Source organism: Taeniopygia guttata, chromosome 1, assembly GCF_048771995.1.
Source record: "Taeniopygia guttata chromosome 1, bTaeGut7.mat, whole genome shotgun sequence".
Lineage (NCBI taxonomy): Eukaryota > Metazoa > Chordata > Aves > Passeriformes > Estrildidae > Taeniopygia > Taeniopygia guttata.
In genome coordinates, this window is record NC_133024.1 from 68301714 (window position 1) to 68321633 (window position 19920).

Consider the following 19920-nt stretch of genomic DNA (forward strand, 5'->3'; position numbering starts at 1 on the left):
AAAAACCCTAAAGAGGTTCATAGATCTGTGAAGAACTTGAGACAGTCACCTTCACTCATCTGCCTGATCTCACACAATATTGCTCACGTTCACTCTTATTCTGAAGTCTCTGGTGATGAAAGTTGCACAATTCCCATGCAATCTTCTCTCTTTCACTCTTCTCCATTGCAGTGTTTTTCCTTTCCTTCTAACACAACAGAAAAGGTTAGTCCCCTGGCCTCTTCTCTTCGTCATTAGCAGAAAGCACAGACAACCACTCCTCGACTTCCTTCTTACACTTCCTGGGACAAACATCTCTCTTCAGTCCTATCACCCAGATTTAAAAAAAACCCCAAAAACTCTTGCCTGCTCTGTGTTTCCTAGTAGGCTATGTTTTTTTTCTGGATCTATGCTCATTCTTGCTGATTTTCTCTAGCTGTTCCGCCTTGGGCCACCTACTTCTTTCAACTCCAGGGTTCCAAATTACACACTGCTCCTGCTGAGGCTTTACTAAGGCTAAATGCAGTGGAGGGATTGTTTTACATGCCTTGCACAGCATCTTCCACTCTACAATCCCAGTATGGCACCCTGACTCACTGTGTAAGGCTATTGATTCATGTTAAGGTTACCAGCCATGCATTTTCTTCACATCCTTTTGGCAGGACTACTACTTTGAACGAACATTGCAGTCACATACTGCTTCTTAACATATACTGAAATTGTTTGTGTTCTTTCACAGAGGGGAAACTAGACTTCAGAAATTATCTGAATTGCTGGTTTGAAGGCAAAAATGCAAACAAAATTAAAATTATACCACGTGTCATCATGAGACGTGACAAAAAAGAAAAAACCATTTTTGCTGCTCAGAGGAAGTTATTGATAGGAGCAGGAGATGATTATTTATTCCAAGTTTATATACTAGGTATCTGGAAATCCTAGGACATTGTCTCATGCTCGTGGAAAAGTATTTTGGTGTTAAGCCCTCTTTTCACTAAGCTTTACTAACCAAAGCAGTGAGGAAAGAACTGCACATTTTTAGACAGTTTAGCTTAGTACTTTAAGCATCAAACCAGGTCTTCAGGAACTATTACTCCACACAGGTTTTGCTACTAGTCTGTTTCTGAAATCATCAGTTTTCAAAAACTGATTTTAAACATAGGTATCAGTGAGTAATCTAAACTCCTCTGAATTACCTATTATGGTATTATAATGTTGATGCTACCTCCTCCTCAACCCCATTATTAACTCTTTACAACATTTCTATGTATACTAATGAACAGACTCATACTCTTTACACATCCTTCTTAATGTACCTTTTAATAAGGTGTTAGTATAATCCTAACCAATTTTCATTTGGATAACCCAATACTTACGAGTTGGGCTCCTAAAACATTACCCTCTAGAGAATTCACAATGATGGGCTGAGTGACACCAGTGATATTTGTTAACTGCTGGTATTTGTGCATCCTTACTGGCTGTGAGACCAGTTTACAGAACTGACCATGCCATCCATTTCGACCTGTGATGAGCCATGATAATTTATAAGAACATAATACTGGCTTTCAATAAAAAAAAAAAAAAATAGCATGTTAACTTTAAAAGAACAATACTAGGCAAAGGGCTTTTATCCCTAAATTATTTTGCTTTTGCAACTATGACCTCAACAATGATTCTATTATGATTTATAGTGAATGACTTTGTATTTTAGACTTCAAAGTATCATACTAAACAATACAGGAATTATAATCTATATGAAACAATATAGATTTAAAAAACACAACCCACAATCATACAAAACCATAACTGAATGTCTTCAGCTGTATGTGAGCAAGTGCCTGTGAAGCATGAAACACAAGTAAGCTAAAAATGTCTTGCTGAGAAGAAAAAAATCAAAAATATTTTGAAAGACAACTGCAAGGGCTTAGCAAGTTGAAGCCTGCTCAGAGAAGCATTTTTGCAGCACAGTGGTAGAAATTGCAATATAGTGATGTGGTTTATCACTTCCCAGTCAAGTCCTCTGACAAGAAAAGCTGTGCAGCAAAACCTACTAGCCTTCAGCTTGGCTTGCGAAATTCACACCACATCTCAAGGTCTCACAAAAGATTCTATGTTTATACTTCTTCCACCACATCTCCAACAACCTTGTTGATCTTCAAGCAGTCATAACCAACATCAAAATATTTCCTTATTATCAAGGTGGTATGGATCCCTTGCATTCTTAGGGACCAGAACTGTCTTGGATCAGTTTAGGGTTAGAGAAAATTATTTCATTTTCATTCCAAAATTATTCCATTTTCTTTCCACTTTGACAAAACAGACTACTTCAATACTAAATGGTACTCTAGCACAATAGCAGTGACAATATAACCTTGTTCAAAAGATAGTATCAGCACTTTGCTGAAGTTAATTATTTCCTCAAATTCAAAGATGTTAATTTTCTTTTGCAGCTAATTGGGGCTTTATATTATAATTAAAAGACCACCACAAACACTGGTGAAAATAATGGCTCCACAACATGTATTATATCTAAACATTAAAATACTCCTTTTGATGACAGAACACATGAATTGTAAAAAGCACTGGAAAATTAAGAAAGCCTATTTTAATGTAATACTTCCCGTTCATTATCCTCTTATAAAGAACATCTTAGAGTTCTTTAAAATAAATAAATTGAGCATCTAAATAAAATTCTCTTTAAAAATAAGAGCCATTAAAATTACCATTAACAGCCAAACAAAAACAAACCCCTAAATTATCAAAGCACTAATGTCCAAAAATCTTAAAGGTACAGGAAGTATTTGGATAGGATGGAAAATAGAGGGATGCTGTATCTATGCCAAGGGGGCCTTCTGCTAGTTACCATCAACCATATTTTATCTCTGTTTCAGCCTGATGAAAGCTGTTAGTCTCACTACTATGTTTTTAGGCTCTGAACATACTCCAAAAATTTTCTTTCACTGCTGTCACTCAATTAATGCCAACTTGGGGCAATGTAACTTATTAAAAGCTTGCACACTGCCTAATACACAGACTTTTATCACTTTCACAAGAACTGAATTCAAGCTGAATAAAAAAAATTAATTACTCTTTTCAGGCCAACTCTTTCACTCCCTAGAAATGTCAGCACAAGCAGCAGGACATGACCTCCTATACGAAGTCTCAAAGCAAAGAAAGGTGGATATCATAGACAAAAATATTATTATAGCAGGAAAATCTACCATATAAAATATGATTAACACATCATTTAAAAGTGTAGTAACAAACTTAATACATCAACATGAACAGTCCTGAAGAAATGTATTTCCTATGGGTTTTGCATAGGTTAGAATTACTCTGGATGCTGTGGACCCATCAGATCAGGGTCAAATGCAAGAGGAGAGCAAGCTCTGCAACTAGTTTTTAGGTACTATGTTGTTATATATATATATAATTCCTTTTAAATTCTAAGTTCTGTCTCACAAGTAAGGATTTAAAATGTATACTAAAAACCCTGAGTACCATTTTTGTCAAGTAATTTCACTGAAACAGTTTCTGTGGGGTGACAGGCATTCAGTAGTACGGTAATCTCACACATCCCAAAACTTTCACACAAAGACAGAAAATTGTCTTATTTACTCTTTGGTTTACATGCAGCAGTGTTAACCCTTGCCATTTCCTTTAAATCCCTATTTTGTTGTTGTTTTTCATTTAAATAATACTTTATATTTATAAATAATACTTTAATACTTCATTTAAATATTATCCTACCTGTATGGACTATAAACAACTCCTCCCTGCTCTGGATTAAGAAAAAATACCAAAGATGAAAAGCCTATGTAACTTACTACTATGCACTTTCCAGTGGTTGCATGGGCTTTGCCTGTGTTAGAGCTCTTTTGTACACAGAACAAATACAGTATTTCAAACGATATCCCAAGTATCTCCTTCTGCATCACTCATATTTGCAATAAGACAGATGAAGTTGGGTGTTCATAAAGAATAAATTTTTACACAGGGTAAGTATGTCCTATTCATCATGTTACTTTAAAACTCTCCAGATTAGAGTTACTCAAAGGACTGTTTCCTTATCATCTTTTCCTCTGTGTTATGAATATAGATCATTCATACAAAATACAGCATTTTCTTTGTACAGCAGACTGCAGTGAAAACACTTGTTATGGCTATTTCCTATATTTTGAACAATCCATGTTCCTACTTCTCACAGCATTTCATGGTGTAATAACTTTCCCACAACCTTAACAAGTACTTAGCAGTAAAAAAAATTCAACAAAAATAAAATTCAAACTGCATTTAGGTGTCTCTAAAATCATACCCAAGGGTTTTTACTAAATCCTACTAAAGGGTTTTTATTGACTAAACTTACTCTAAAGGTCCATTTGTGATCAAAAAGCTTCTGGTTCTCCATACTTCTTTTAGGTCAGAACCACAAGTTATGCTGGTATTTTTTCCAGCTGGCTAGTTCCGCTCATCACCTTTTTGGCAGGAATTAGATCTGAAGTTTCTAGCGTGCCTTTCCTCTACAGAACTCTTACCTCTATTTGTATTTACATATATAGACATGAGAGTTCCTGCAGCCCGTTTAGTGTAGCTACTGAGATGACCTGAGTTTGCCTTCAAACAGTGAAGGATTACTTACATTCTTCTTTCCAGCACCACCATCAAATATTTGGCCATCTTGAAAAGTCAGTACATGAAAAAAAAGGCTAGTGACAAAAGAACAGATTTATAGCTACAGAAAAGAAAGAAATCTAATACAGGCTGCCCAGGAGCTGACATATTTTCATCTCTCAATGTGTTATATATATGCATACAGATATAAGTAATCATCTACAAATTATATTCCTGGTGTAATATATTACTTATATAACACCATTCTACTTCAGTTATCAATTTAATTAAATGACCTAGAATTTTAAATAGCAAAAATATTTCTAAGCTGGAAAAAACAAATTAAGTATTTCAGCATTTGTCCCTGGTTCAACTATCAAAACACTGCTCCCAGAACACACGCCCTCCTCTATATGACATTTGCTATTCAGGACATTTGAAAGAAATGGTCTGTTTTGATACTGCACCTTTTTACCAAATGTACCTGAAATTTGCTAAGAAATACAAAGGTCACTTGAGGAAACTAAGAACAAGCATGCCCAGGTAAGCTGTGTTTCCTTAAGCAATCACACAGTATCAACAGAACAACTTAATTTTCTTTTTATTATAAAACATGCAACACAACTTGCATTTTCTAAACTATTTTTTCCTAGAGACTTTAGAAGCCATGCTATAATTTTGCATATTTACAACCATAAAGCACCACTTTGTTTCCAGCTTAGAAATTAATATGCAATATGAAGACATGTGTTTCTGGTGCTGTAATTAAATGCATATTCCACCAGACAAGGACAAACTTCTTAAAGGCACAGAAAAAGCCTGTATTGATTACATACCCTGTAAGCTAAAGATGCAAATGGTTATAAAGATCAGTTCTGAAACATTCAATTTAGTCTTGAAGGACTCCAGAAGAATAAGGAAAAATATTCAAATTTGGAATTTCCCTTTTGCAACTGATACAAAAATGCTGGTTAAAATTATTCCAAGTACAATGATGTAGAAATGTTAGGGGGAAAAATTGTCTGCTTCCACTGCTTCCTGTGTCTGACGGTTCTGCAGCAGATAAGGCAAAAATATCTCACTAAAACATCAATAATCATGTAATGCAATTTCATACCTACAAATCCTCATCTGTGTTGCACTTGTCTGTCCCTAACATACCTGGTAGCAGTTCAATAAGCAGTCTTACTTTTTCAATTTATTTTCTGTATCTTGTACTTCTTACATGTACAAGTCAACAATGATTTTGGAATGCCAAATTCAGAAACTTTATCTGCACTTTCTCTAGGCAACAACAGCGTCTGAGTACTTGTCTCTAAGTTTCATCATATCACTGGCTTGGTAAATTAGCAACGCCCCTCTTATAATAGAATATATTGTTCCACCTTGACCTTCCCTTTGAACTGTGGACAAAGATTGTATTTACTCTAGTTTCAAAACAAGATATATTCACCAATAGAGAAAGAAATTGTTGGCAGTATTACTCCCAGTTTTAAATATGAAGGTTGTGAGAACTGGGTTTTGTTACACACAGGATTAATTATTTTGAGAATTATTTATGGTAAAGAAGTAAATATTTATGGTAAAGAAGTAAATTACCTTCTGAGGTAACAAGAAGAAAAACTAAATTTAGGTTCCACCAGATAAAGCGTAAGTCAGTACCCCAGAAACAATGATATAGTCAGACCTTTTGGAAACACCTGCTGAAAGATAATGAAAGGCTACAAAAATTACAGATAGAGTTGGACTTGACAATCAAGCAAATGGGGCTTTGAATAAAAGCAGCAGCCTAAAAGAGGTAGATTTGAAAAACCTGTACCTGGAATAGAGATTTCTGACCTTTCTTTGCACCCCTGCTTTCACTTAAATCAAGAAAATAAATGAGCTTTTCACTTGCAATCAGAAAAATATCCGTCAAATGTTCCCCTATTCAGCACTTCATCTTTTTATAAATTTGAATCTAACAGCATCGTGTAATAAAAGATTATCAAATAACTTTTAGGACTGATTTAGCATTTTTCTAAACACAGGTTGCTTGGATAAAAATTTTCAAGTGTTATCTGTTGATCTCACATATTACATAAATCTTGGAGTCTGTACTATTCTTACTATTCTTTCCCAATCCTTATTAAAACTTGTTAAATGGCCTTGCATTTTCTTTTACGTCCTAAGCCTAAAGATGTTTGACCTGTAAAAAGCTATGAAAGATTACATTCAGATTCAAAAACTGCTTGAAGGTACACAGTCTGTGAATGAAAACAAAATTAAATCTTTTCACTACCTTTAAAGATGAATTTACAAAATCACCAGGAAGTCCTGCAGTGAAGGCCCAAATAAAACTGGAAGAATAGACTGAATAGTTTCTTTTCATTTATAGTCTCCATTTGATCTTAGTATTTAGCATCTTCAGAGAAGAACGAAAAATACAGGCTTGATAGCTTAAGGTTTGGCTATATCTTTCTAGAGATACTGTCATGACACAAATGTTTCATACTAAACAACTGATCATCCAGTAGAAGTATATCTTTCAATTTTTGACCACATAGCTTCCAGAAATGTTTTAGGGAATACATTACCTTTTTCCTAAAAAAGGAAAATGGCACCATGTCATACCTCTCATCATACTGCAGTCAAGTTACATTGCAAAAACGTCCTGCTTCACTTCAAAGATTGGGTATTTCACTGTTTTCTTCACACTGTTCCTTATTCCTCGGGAGCTATTTGATCTTTCATACTCATCTTACACCAGCTCCCACACAGCCCACCCTTTGTACCTGGCATCTCTTCTCTTGATTTGGCATGAGCTGGATTTTAGACTTTGAAAGAGCAGTAATTGAATTTTTCAAGACAAATCAAATGGTGAAGATACAACACATTCACAGAATGGCTGAGGCTAGAAGGTGCCACTGGAAATCATCTGCCAGATTGTGGAGGGTGTGCTCCATCTCACTGTTCAGGTTATTAATGATGATGTTAAATGGCACTGAACTCAGAATCCGCCCATGGGACACCCCACCAGTGTCCAGCTTAACTTGGTGGCACTGGTCACAATCCTTTGGGCCCTTCAACTCATCCCATTTTCAATGCCCTTCACTGTGCACTTCCCAATGTGTACTTCATTAGCTTGTCTACAAGGATGGATGGGATGCAGAGCTGAAAGCCTTACTAACATCAGCAACATCAACTGCTGTTAGCCCATACATCAAGCTTGTCATTGAAGGGTTTCACGTTGGCCAAGAACAATCTCCCCTGCATAAAAATCCATGCTGACTACTCTCAATCACCTTGATATCGTCCAAATGTTTGAAAATGGCTTCCAGGAGGATGTGATCCATCACCTTTCCAGTGATCAAGGCAAGAGTGACTGGGAATGTAATTTCCCAGACCCTTCCTTGAAGACTGGAGTGACATTTGCTTTCTTCCCCTCAGGAGCTTCCCCTGATGCTATGACCTTTCAAAAAGAGTGGTCTCACAATTATTTGCATATATGAATATGAAGCACATGATTTGATATATCTCTATGGGTTTCACTATGGTGAGCTCAAAGATCTCGCACTACTTTTCCAACTAGAAGGCTGGTAGCACTGTAACAGTATGCTCTATTTCTACCTTTAAATCTGCATTTTACAAAAGTTTCACCTAACAGGCTATTTTCTCAGGGTTTTTTGAGTTGCTTTTCTCTTTTTTTTAATCACTAGCATGAATACCAAATACTAAAATTTTGCAGTCTCTTTTGATAACTTCTACATTTTCATTACTTACTGGTTTGAAAGTGTAATCTAATATATTAACAAAGTCCTCAGAAAGGCAGGCAAGGGAGTAGTCATGCTCCCTGTAAACAGAAAAATTAAAACCACTAGATAATATTATTTCAACTACGGAATATTTAGAACTATAGTAAAGTAAATTCACAGGAAAGTATGTGATTAGAAGCACATGCAGGAAAATAAAGTTCTGCCAGACACTGTTCTTTTGTGATCTCATGAAAGTAGATACCTAACGAAAAACACCCCAAAAATCTTGGGAAATACAACAGCTGACAACCAGAAGAGTGATTGGGTTTGGATTTCTGGGGGGTTTTTTCTCCTCTGAGAAAGCAAATCATCAGCAAGTCCTTCTGGGAAATAACACCTATTACTTGTCGATCCACTCAAGAATAGAAAATCACCCTACTTTTTAAAGCTGTAAACTTATTTCTAGTAATGTGCACTATTATTACTTTCTTCTTTTCAAGGATTTAGGTTTACTATTTCAAATTACCACAGCTTTGGAAGTTTAATAGGAAGACAGAAGAGCATGCCTTTATTTCTGAAATAATCCTTAAATATTGACAGGGAGCCATCCTTGGATTCTAGAATTCTAATAAGGAAAATTGTAAATTGCCAAGGTAAAAGTTCCATATATTTAACTTTGTTACAGGACACATTTAAGTGATTCACTTTATGAAGCCTGGAAAGTAACTAAGATCCTGTCTACAAAAAATATTCTGGCAGTGTCTTTTCCTCATTCCTTGTTAAAAGAACATCTTTAATGCTCTCACTAATCCCAAACATGGTAGCAGGTATCCTTGGGAAGAGTCCAAATCTTAGAAAGCTATATGTCAACTGTATTAAAGCCTGACTGCCTCAAAACTTATTAAAAGCCAGTTCTTGTCCCACAGCAGCCCACAAGCTGAGCTGCACACTAGGAACAACTTCCCCACACTACACTGGTGCTAGTCTGCAAACGTCCACCAACACAGTGACAAACTCCCAAAGGCTAAGACACTAGTAATTCCTTTGGCAAGAGATAGGAGGAGAAGAATGGGAAGCAGAAGCCCAGGACTCTGTTCCCCATTTCCATACCTCACTTGCCAAGTGGCAGTTCATCTGTTGAACACCCACTCACACCAGGCACAAAGAAGTAGGCCAGAGAATGTAGTCTGAAGATTTAGGAACAAAAATAATTTTATACTACTGACCCAGCTTCAGTACTACAAGACATGTGAGACTTCATCTAGGTTTTTTTTTGTTGGAGTTTTTTGGAGGTAGTGGTGGTGGTATGCTTTTAAGCACTGCTGCACCATGGAAGTATTTCAAATAGATTAGGTGCCAATTCCATTATTAATGTAAACTGCAGACTAATCTTAATTACTGTCACCACACAGAAGCTATGGAGGGATGCTCATCTCTTACCTGAGACTGATCCTGACTGTGTAGACAGGACTACTACGAAAAAAATTAAATAGCAATGCATTTTCAAATGCTAACAGGCATGACTTAAAAGTTATTGTACCATGTAAAAGGACCTCTATTTCAATCCCATTACTTCTAAAAACCTTCCGAGCATGCTGTGAAGTGCATGCTGTCTTTTTCCTTGCTGTTGAAGTTGCATATTGATGAAAACAGATCTATGGCAAATCTTCGGCTTATGCTTATTTTTAGTGTGGAATAAGAACTTTGAGTAAAGGCAGGAACACAATAGCTGCATATTATAAAGTGGAAAAAATACTCAGAAAAGAAGTCAGCAAAATGCAGTATGTTACAAGTATGCTTGATAACTAAATTAAAAATATTATTAAAACTATAATTGATGCACTTTGTGGTAATTATATGAAGTGTTCTTATTTCCTTCCTGTTACAGTCAGAGCATGAATAAACAATCTGTTTTCAATTGCTCTCAGCCATGAAATTTAAAGAGGTTGAAAATATGCAAGTCAAATAAGAAATTTTAAAAAGGCTGGCATTTATTTGTTGAAAAATTTTACTGGTATGTTTCAAAGAATTATGGAAAAGTTAAATACTCAAGTACAGTAGTATTCAAGGCACTATTCAAAGGCGAATACAATCAACATCTCCCTGCTCTGATGGAAATGTTTAATTGGCTTTCATGTACCCAGTGGAAGAAAAACAGAGTCAAGTATTTAAGTTATGCAAAGATTTGTACACATCTCCTTTGTAAAAGGCACACCATGACAACAAACCCCACAACAGACAATTATTGTCTTCCAACAGCTTTTACTCTTCCATACAGAATACAGTCACAGGCTTTATACAAACCTCATATGAGTTGAGATTTCTTGACGTCAACATTGTCAAGACAAACTTCAGTCTAAGTTTATGTGATTTTAATAGCTGCTACAGGATTTTAATTGCTGCCAAGAAAGGAGTTGGTTTATACTATATTTTATTTCTGATTAGAGAAGTCAAAATCTCAAAAAACCTCCAAAAAACTAGCTACGTAAAAGTTAATTTGACTCAGACATCTTAAAAAAAAAACCACCAAAGAAAACCAATCCAAACCCAGAAAACTGCACTAGACAGAAGGTAATTCTATACTTAATTAATATCCATTAAAAAATTCCTTATCCTATGAGAGAATAACAGATTTTTTGCCAAGTACTATACTCTTTAGCTTCCTACCAGCCCCAAGCACCAACACTCTTATAATATAGTACATGACATGAAAGCAAGCATGTTACTTAAGCAGCTCTGTGGGTATAGCTAAATCCAGGAAAACGTAAAACATCTAGAAACTACAGCAATACCTATTGTTTAAAGGCACAGAAGGAAAAACATAGTAAATCTGTCCAGCCATCCAATCTGGAGTTAAAAATGATGATTTAACACTGATATTCCTGAAGAATAACGTTACAGGTATCCTGGAATAGAAAATCACATCTAAGCATTAATGTCAGTTATGCTGCTTTGAATCAGAATGTTAGTGTAGTTCCGGTTCTCAAGCTTAACCAACAGATCCCTGTCTTTCTAAGACAAAACACTAGGTTCCCTTCTGTTACTCAGGTCATTTCTGTGATTTCCTGACAGAAGAAAGTAAGCATTGGCGGGTGCAATTCTGCATTCCGTTCTGCACGAAACATGTGCCTTCTGAATTCAGCTCAAACTGGACAGTTTTGAAATAACAAGTCCAACCGTTCCCATGGACAAGGCAGCACAGGCAGCCCCTTCATAGCTCTTATAGGACTCTCACCAACCCAGTTTGACAAGGTTCTGGTGGGAAGACTCTCAGTCTCTGCCTCATGCTTTTGGTTTCTTACTCAGATTATCAAAATATAGCCAATTGTGATGATGGATTTTCTGCTGGAAGGAAACTTCATGCTGGACTGAGACCACCAACTCATTTCACAGAAAATAAGATGGCAGTAGGTTTTTGCAGTTGCTAACTTAAACTGTATTTGAGCTACAGCCCTAGATGTGAAAGGCTCTATAATAAATTACCAATCTCCTGAGCCATCCAGTTAAAAACATGCCTGGTTTTCTTTTAAGCATTATTTCATGTTCATAGATTTTATGAAACTGTAGAAAGTAAAACATCAGAAAAATTTAGATTCTTCATGACATATCATCTGCCTCCTGTATGCCTCTTAAAAATATCATAAAGTTGTCTAAGTAGTAACATGCACTATGGATTTCTATGTTATGTTTTGCTTCACTATTTCATGAGTCATGACAAAGCCACCAGAATATTTTTGATTTTTTTCCCCTCAGTGCTGAGCCTTTTGTTTCATTTCTAAAACCAGGAGCAAATTAAATCCATCCACACAATCACTGCAACAAAGCAAAGTCTCCTTGTACTTCAGTTCTGGAAATGCTATTTATCAGAGGTATACCTTTTGCCTTCCGTTCAAATGGAGAAACTGGCATTCTGTAAAAGCGTTTCAGGCATGAAAATCGATGTCACAAAACTAGTCCCTGACCACATTTCCAGGAACACTATTAAAGCTATTTCAAAGACAAAAAGTGACTCTGGAGGAGTAGTAAGGAAGCCAGACTTATTTCACCAAACACAGAATATCACTGGCAATACTGACTCATAGGAATGAAAGGACAAACTAATGATACTTCTAATTACTGAAATACACAAATTTCATTTGTGCATAAGAGTATACACAGGTGGTACACTTAGAAGTAAATTGAAAAAAAAATGCTATCAAAGAGTAAGAGTTACAGACAAGTAGATCAGAGAAATTATCCAATTTCAAGATAACAGACAAAAAAGACCAATTAGATGTGGATATATTTTGAAGGCAAAAATATAAGAGTTGGTGTGATTCACCAGTTGAAAAGAATTTGCTGGTTAAAAACAGTAACTCGGATTAAAATTGTTTTCCTTATATTGTAGTTTGGATAAACATTAGTTTACTTGCAGAAATCATCTAAAGTTGGCATGGCTATATTGCTGGTAGATTACAAACATTAGGAGAAAATAATAGTTTTCAAAAGTCACTTTCCTACATTAAACTGATAATTTCAGAAAAAAAAAAATCTTTCTTTCAGCAGTTCTTCAGCCAATCACTCTCCCCTACCTACACCAAAGCTCTATTTATTTACCTTGCCTGCAGTGATACTACTAGAGGCATTTTCTGTACCTCAACATGCCTGTTATTTAAACAAACCCATTTAAACAAGCTTATTTAGAAAATAAAAAAACATAAACAGTCATCTGATACACTTGCTCTCATAAGCATATCAGACCACAGCGAGCTTTTAAAATCCACTCTACTAATCAAGGCCGTCTGACTGCAGTGTAAAAATATATTTTATTAGTACATGCTCTTAGCACCAAGGTCTTTGTTTCCCAATGGTTTTTCATTAAGAAAAACAACCCTTGCCCTCAAATCATCATCCCAGTGCTAAAACCCATTGAGGATCCACTTACCAAATCCCTGTGTAACACCCAGTTAGCATGCAGGTAGTGAATACCATCTAGGATCTGATATAACAGCGACTTCACCATTCCCCGAGGTAACTGAACTGGTTTCTTGTTTGCTTTAGAAGCCCTGTGAAACTTGATTATATGCTGCAAAGGGGAAAAAAGAAATGAAAATAAAAGAAGTGCAATGTTGACACTAAAAGACTGCCATCAACTCCTTACACAGACTTCTTAAGGCTTTTTCAACCTTTCATGATTTGTTTTCCAAACTAGAAACATGTGCCTTAAGTACTAAAAAATTAATACTGTACTAAGTAAAGTGAACACCGTCACAAAGCAATCTCTCAAAAAATTAAATTGGTTTTTGCTGTGGTTTAACCCCAGAAGGCAGCAAAGCCCTGCAGAGTATGAGGAATACAAAACCAATATGACCATCAAAGCACATTTCCTTTTAGATAATTGATCTTTCAAGTTTTAGAGGTATTTTTGTTTGGGGAATCTTTTTGTTAAGCTAGGCTAATATCCTGTACATCAAATTACAGAATTACAAGTGCATTACGTCCTACATTATTTTACTTTTAAGTTTTCTCCTATAGTAATATGACTCCAACATTCAAGACCTAATGCCAAGCAGAAATTTTTGCAAACTGTATTAGGAATTTTATACCTTTAAATCAGAAGCCCAGATTTATTCCTTCTTTATTTACTGTACCCTTATAGCACAGTACTTTCAAAACAGAAGCTGTTGACGGAGCAAGTATACAAATCTGTCCATCTGAAAGTCAGCCACCAAATCAGACACAGAAAAAGAACCTTTAGTAATTCTAAATTTAGACACAAGCACTGATGTCTGGCACTGAGGTGGAGCCCAAAAGGATGTGTTGTCTTAGTACTTGAGCCCCAGGTGTCACTAAGTTCAACGCCAAGGTGTGCCCATAGTCATGGTAACCATTTCCATGGTTGCCTTCTTCAAACACAGAGGCAATTTCTAGAACAAACTTCTTAACACATTCACACTTCTTTTCTGCAATGGCTTGCACTTGTGTGATCATCAAAACAGCCCAGATCTTGTCCACCAAAACCTGGCACCAAAACTTCTATCGTGTGCTCTTCCTATGTACATGACTCCCCATATTCCAGCTGCCAATTAGCTAACCCAGCTATCTAACACCCTTTTGGAAACTGCCTTTCTTCTTCTGCTGCAGCCCAGCTCCATAGAGCCTGCCCTCCTTCACTTCAGGCAGCCAGGCTTGGCTTTCCTGTGAGGAACAGGAACATTTCTGCCCTATCAATGGTAAAAATGGAGATGCACAGAGCAAAATACATTGATGAAAATGGGACAGCCCCTGCACTGTCAGCCAAGCACCACATGCAGAAACATCCCTCAGCTTGAGCCACTAGTTTTACCTCCTCTCACCTCTCACTTCCACCAACTCCAAAACAAATGTTATTTTCATACACCAGACAGAGAGAAGTGACTTTTCAGAGACAGGAAGAAAAACAGATGGCTGTCCCAGACTTCTTTTGCTCCTGCTCTAATACACTCTGTATTATCTAGCCCTTTCCCAGCCTTACTTAAAACCTGCTGTCCTAAATACACGAGTGCTGGAGCACTTGATCCATGGCCAGCTCTCCGGGGCAGAGTGCCAGCCCAGTCATTGCAATCAAGTCTCTGACATCCAGATACAGTAACAACCAGGAGTTGGTGCAGCTAGGGATTCTGGAGTTCATACAGGTATATGCATTTAAGCATAAAGGTCAAAATTGAGGGTCCTTCCTAAGTTACTTTCATACAAACCAGTGTTTCATTAACAGAAAGACTTCTGTGGTCATTTAGGTTAAGTATGAAGCAATGCAGAAATGTATAAATACAAACAATGACAGGTCATAACAATATGAAGCCCTAACAAATATGAAGCCTTGTAGCACATTTTGAAACAAAAAAACCCTCAAATGTTCCTAGACCTCTGCAGCTTAGCATATCATAAATATGGGGGAGTAGTGGAAAAAAGAGTGCTCTTATTTTTCCATCATATTAAAATAAAAACAAAACAAAACAACTGTACTCCATTTCCTCAAGATGCTGTTGTTTCTGTTTATCAGCCTTAAGACTGTCTCAACATTTCAGCTGTTAGATAACTTTTTTGACTCTAACTGTATTTTGGTAACAAATCCTCAATACCAAGTATCAGAATTTCCAAGCCATTTAACTGTAAGAAAAACATGTTTAATTTAGCTTAGCAGAAAGAAAACTGACACACTAGTTCTTAGGCAAACCAAATAATTTCAAACTATAAGGAAAACCATTTTCTAAATAAACTAGTTTTACTATGGTTTGTGCTAAGTGACATGCTGACAAAAGAAAACAACTCATGATTCATACTGTGCAATTCTCACACGTACACATTAATTAAGAATTTCCCCTCATTACAAATTGTTTCTGTTGGACCCTTTGATTTGAATCTTAGCATCTTTTGAGGTTAGCATTTGTAGCATTGAGAGCAATGCTTCTCATGTATGTCAGCATTAATTTGAGGCACACATACCTTTTTTCAAGGAAGTCAAGGCTGCATGGTATTTTTCATTTTACCATGCTACTTTATTTTTTAAAGTATTTCAAATGGACATTAAGCTTACAAATATTGAGTTAACAAAGGAATTCAGTACATATCTTAAAACAAATTTACTTTGCCTCCAACAGGTTTATATTTTAAAGCTGTATCTTGCAATTAGGAATAAATAGCTTTCTTCCAAAATACAAAGAATTCCTCCAGATGAGTTGAGAAAAATTTTTCCCACTGAAATGTATGAACTAAATATACAGTGTCACTACTCTCATTTCATGTATTCACAGATGACAAACAATGCAACTAAAACTCGGAACTGTCCTATTCAGAAAAAAAAGATTGTCATTTTCCAAAGGGAATTCACTTGCATAATCAATACATTTTCCTGCACCCTACTTTAGCTGTAATAGGGGTTTATATCTACATTTATTTAAGTAATCTTCTAGCTACTGAGATTTCTGTAGATTTTTTGTGGTTTCTTATCTTCTTAAAGAGAACACAGGTTAATTGTGTGGTGTGTTTACTTAACATTCTCCATTGCTTTTCCTTTAGTACTGAAAATTATTCTAACAAACATGGAGTAAGCACTTATGTTATGTATAACACTTATGCATCTCCCCTGACCCTGTCCCTCTGCTGCAACTAAAACTCTAAGCCTGGTACCTACAAACAATTCACCTTACCCAGAGGTCATGCTCAGCGTAGTCAAAGAGAAGCCACACTTTCCTGTCAGCATGAGAAAGGAACACCTTTTGCAGAGAAATGACATTTGGATGCTTGAGCTCCCGCAGCAACTGCAAAAGAAAAAGTCCACAACAGTTATATCCATACATCCAGAGCTGGGATACTTAGAATACAAACAAGAGCAGCTGAAATCTGCAAGCCACAGAAAAACACTTTTTTTCATGAAAGAACCAGTCATTAATTTTACACCAAAGCTGAAAGCAGGTCATAAAGCCCCCAGGGCATTCACTTCCTACTCATTTTCTAAAAGCTCAACACTGTGTAAACCTCATTATTATCCAAGACCAAGATGACTCTGTGAACAGCCAGCTGTGGCACCTGCCCTTTCAAATAGGCTGTAATCTTCAACAGTCCTATTTGGGGTACCCCATTTTCTCCTCACTCCCAATTACCTGAAAATGCTGCATTTTGGTTGCAGTCATTTGAGACTGAATGGGATGGCTGATGTAGAGCCTGTTAATGCAACTAAACCAAGATGTGCTTTGTAAGGTAGACTGCTGATCTACAAGGTCACCACTCTCTACAAAAGAGGGTGCAGCTTCTTGTCACAACACACACTACACCAGTGAGTACATTCACAGTAGTCACACATGAAACAGCACCTAGTTCAAGAGAAAACTATTCTGGATACACAAAGGATAGTGAAAGGAAACCGGGTACAGAGACGGGTACTAACAGCAGAGAAAGCCCTAGCAAAGGGACACACCTGGAACTTCTTTCAACAGCAGTGAGCCATTACACCAGCTCAGCTGCTTCAGAAACAATAGTCTGAACCCCACCAAATGGAAAACATAGATGAGATACAGCACAACAACTGAATGTAGACAGCATCATTCTATTTGAGGTCTATTGGTCATGGTGTACTCATTCAATTGCTAAGAAAGAAAAAAAAGCTTTATCTAAGCAAACTGTGGTTAAGCATGACTACCCAAGACTAGTCAAATTCCTGCCAGTTCAGTGTACCAAAAATTATGACATATTTATTAAAGGGAATGATTAGGGCTTTTTATTGTTTTAAAAAATGCCAATGGAAAATTAAACTACTCTTTGACTACAGAATTTGCTTCTGAGACAATCTATTTTCAATAAAATATAATTTTGTCCCTACATAAAAGAAGAAACAAAAAAATTCATTCCTTTCTATTTATACCTTTGTCGTAAGTGCTAAAATTTTAGCTGCTACTGAGATAGTAAAGTGGAAGTATATATATGTGTGCTTGTTTCCTTCTTTCCTATTTCATTTGAGACAGACTTGCATTATGACTCACTAACCAGACTTCCGTGTGCCATTTCTTGGAAAAAAGGGACCTATAATCACAGAAATTTTACCTCAAGTATAAGATCAAACAGGGAGATAATGTAGAGGAGACAAAGCAGCAACAGAAATCAATGCAGAAGGCTGTAGAGTTTCAGCATGGTAAAACTCTAATATTTGTAAAAGCACTACATTGAGGCATTTTAAGGCAGGATCCACAAGAAGTATGGAATTCTTTAAATGCCTGTAATTCCTAGAAAGAATAAGATCAGTATGGGAAAAACCAATAAATGTTTATTTGCACTTTTTTATCAATTACAGGTGGGGATCACCTGTGGCAATTTAACACCAGCCAGCAGCTAAACTCCACAGAGCCACTTGCTCACCTCTCTCAGTCAGACATGAATGGAAGAACAAAAATGCAAGAAAATTTGTAAGACAGTTTAATAAGTAAAAGAAAGAGGAATTGAACACCACATCCACAAAAAAAACCAACAGAAGCAATGCAAAGGCAATCACATGCAACTTCCCCCAAGAGAACTGGTGCCCTGCTAGTCTCCAAGCAAAGGCTACCCCTCCAAAGGGAGGAGGGGCAGGAATGGGACACAGAGAAAGCCTGAACACTATAAGCAATACCCAAAGCACTGCTGGCTTATCAACACTGCTTTAGTCACAAATCCAACACATTCTACCATACAGGCTGATGTGGAGAAGATCAGCTGCATGCCAGACAGGCACAGTACAGCATCAAAGTCCAGCCTCTCAATGGTGAATGATGTTGCAGGGTTTAAGAATATACTGTGCCTTTCCTTATAACAAAATAATTTTTCTTTAATCAGCATAAATTCACATATTAGATTTATGCTAAAAATTTTAATTAACTGTACCAGAAGATTACATGACAGTTCAGCAACTATGTGTCCATACCAAAATATTGTATTTCCTGTGACCTAATGGACACATCTGTATCAGATACAACAAAATATTCTTTGATGAAAGATGCAGATACCGGTCAGAGCTCTAAAAAATAATGTAATGTTCTCTTTTGTTGTTTCTGATCCCATTTTAAGTCTCTCCTACTCCTTATTACTGAGGTAGTTGCTATCACCTACCTAAAAAAATCCAAGCTCTTCACATGAAATATGATTCAACTTGGAGCACACACAGAAAACCTATCACCAAAGCTGGACACAAACATAAAACTTTTAAGTAATGCAGCAGAAGGATTCCCTGTCTTTGTAGTGAGGCAACATAGATAGAATTCTCCCTTGTTTGTTCTGAGTCTTTGCAGACTTTGAGATTGACAGCATTCCTTACTTTTTTTCTCCCCACTCCATCTTGATCATTCCCCTACCTGCCCTTTATTTTCCCTCTAAACATCCCAGCAATCCTCTCAAATACCCAAAACCCTCACTGTCCTCCTAAAAATTCCACAGCAACCTGCTTTCCTTCTCATCAGTCCCAGCTGACACTCACTCTTCAAGAACACACCTGAGAAGTTCCTTCTGCAGCCCATCACCATTGTGTTAGGAGTTGTGGCCTTTGGTAGTGTCACTGACAGCACCTGTTACTGTTTGTGCATCTATGCACTCCGTTTATCATTCTTGCTGGTTTCTGCCTTTGCCTTTTGTCTTGAGCAACTCTTAAATCCACATTCTATCAGTTTGCTTAAAAAACCTGGTGAGTTCCATCAAAGCCAGTCAGTCAACAGCAACCCAGTGAGTAGGAAGGCTAACATACATCAGCAAAACCATCAGCATAAGGAAATGATTGCTGCAGTGGGACAGATGATTCCTGAACCATTGTCTTGGAGAGGTCAAAACGCTCACAGTGACAAATGCAAACACTGTCTCTGAAGTATCTGAAAGAGCTCATGCAGATGATAATACATCACATGGGCTATAAAGAGCATTTTCAGCAACCTCAGTCTCCACAAACCAGGCCTCTCTAGCCTATAAACCACATGCCTTTCCCACCAGATGACTTGACTTTTGTCCAGCAGTTGACAGAGTTCAAAGACAGTTCAGACAAAGAAGACTGCAAGAAACATGCTTTGACTATTACTATGATGCCTGATAATGATAAAGGGTATTTTTTGGCCTAATGACTTTTGTT

The 19920-nt window shown here is 36.7% G+C and overlaps 1 protein-coding gene across 8 annotated transcripts in view; it reads right to left on the reverse strand.

Annotated features, from left to right (window-relative positions):
- The window catches only part of CDK8 (cyclin dependent kinase 8), a 69082-nt gene that overhangs the window by 21363 nt on the left and 27799 nt on the right, over positions 1 to 19920 (reverse strand). For 4 of the 8 annotated variants that reach the window (XM_012569824.5, XM_012569823.5, XM_002191830.6 and 1 more), the window contains exons 3-4: positions 16490 to 16600; positions 13246 to 13386 (exon numbers count right to left, since the gene is read on the reverse strand). In XM_012569824.5, the coding sequence (XP_012425278.1) occupies positions 13246 to 13386; positions 16490 to 16600 (252 nt within the window). The other 4 variants (XM_072930575.1, XM_072930569.1, XM_072930589.1 and 1 more) reach the window with 3 other exon arrangements.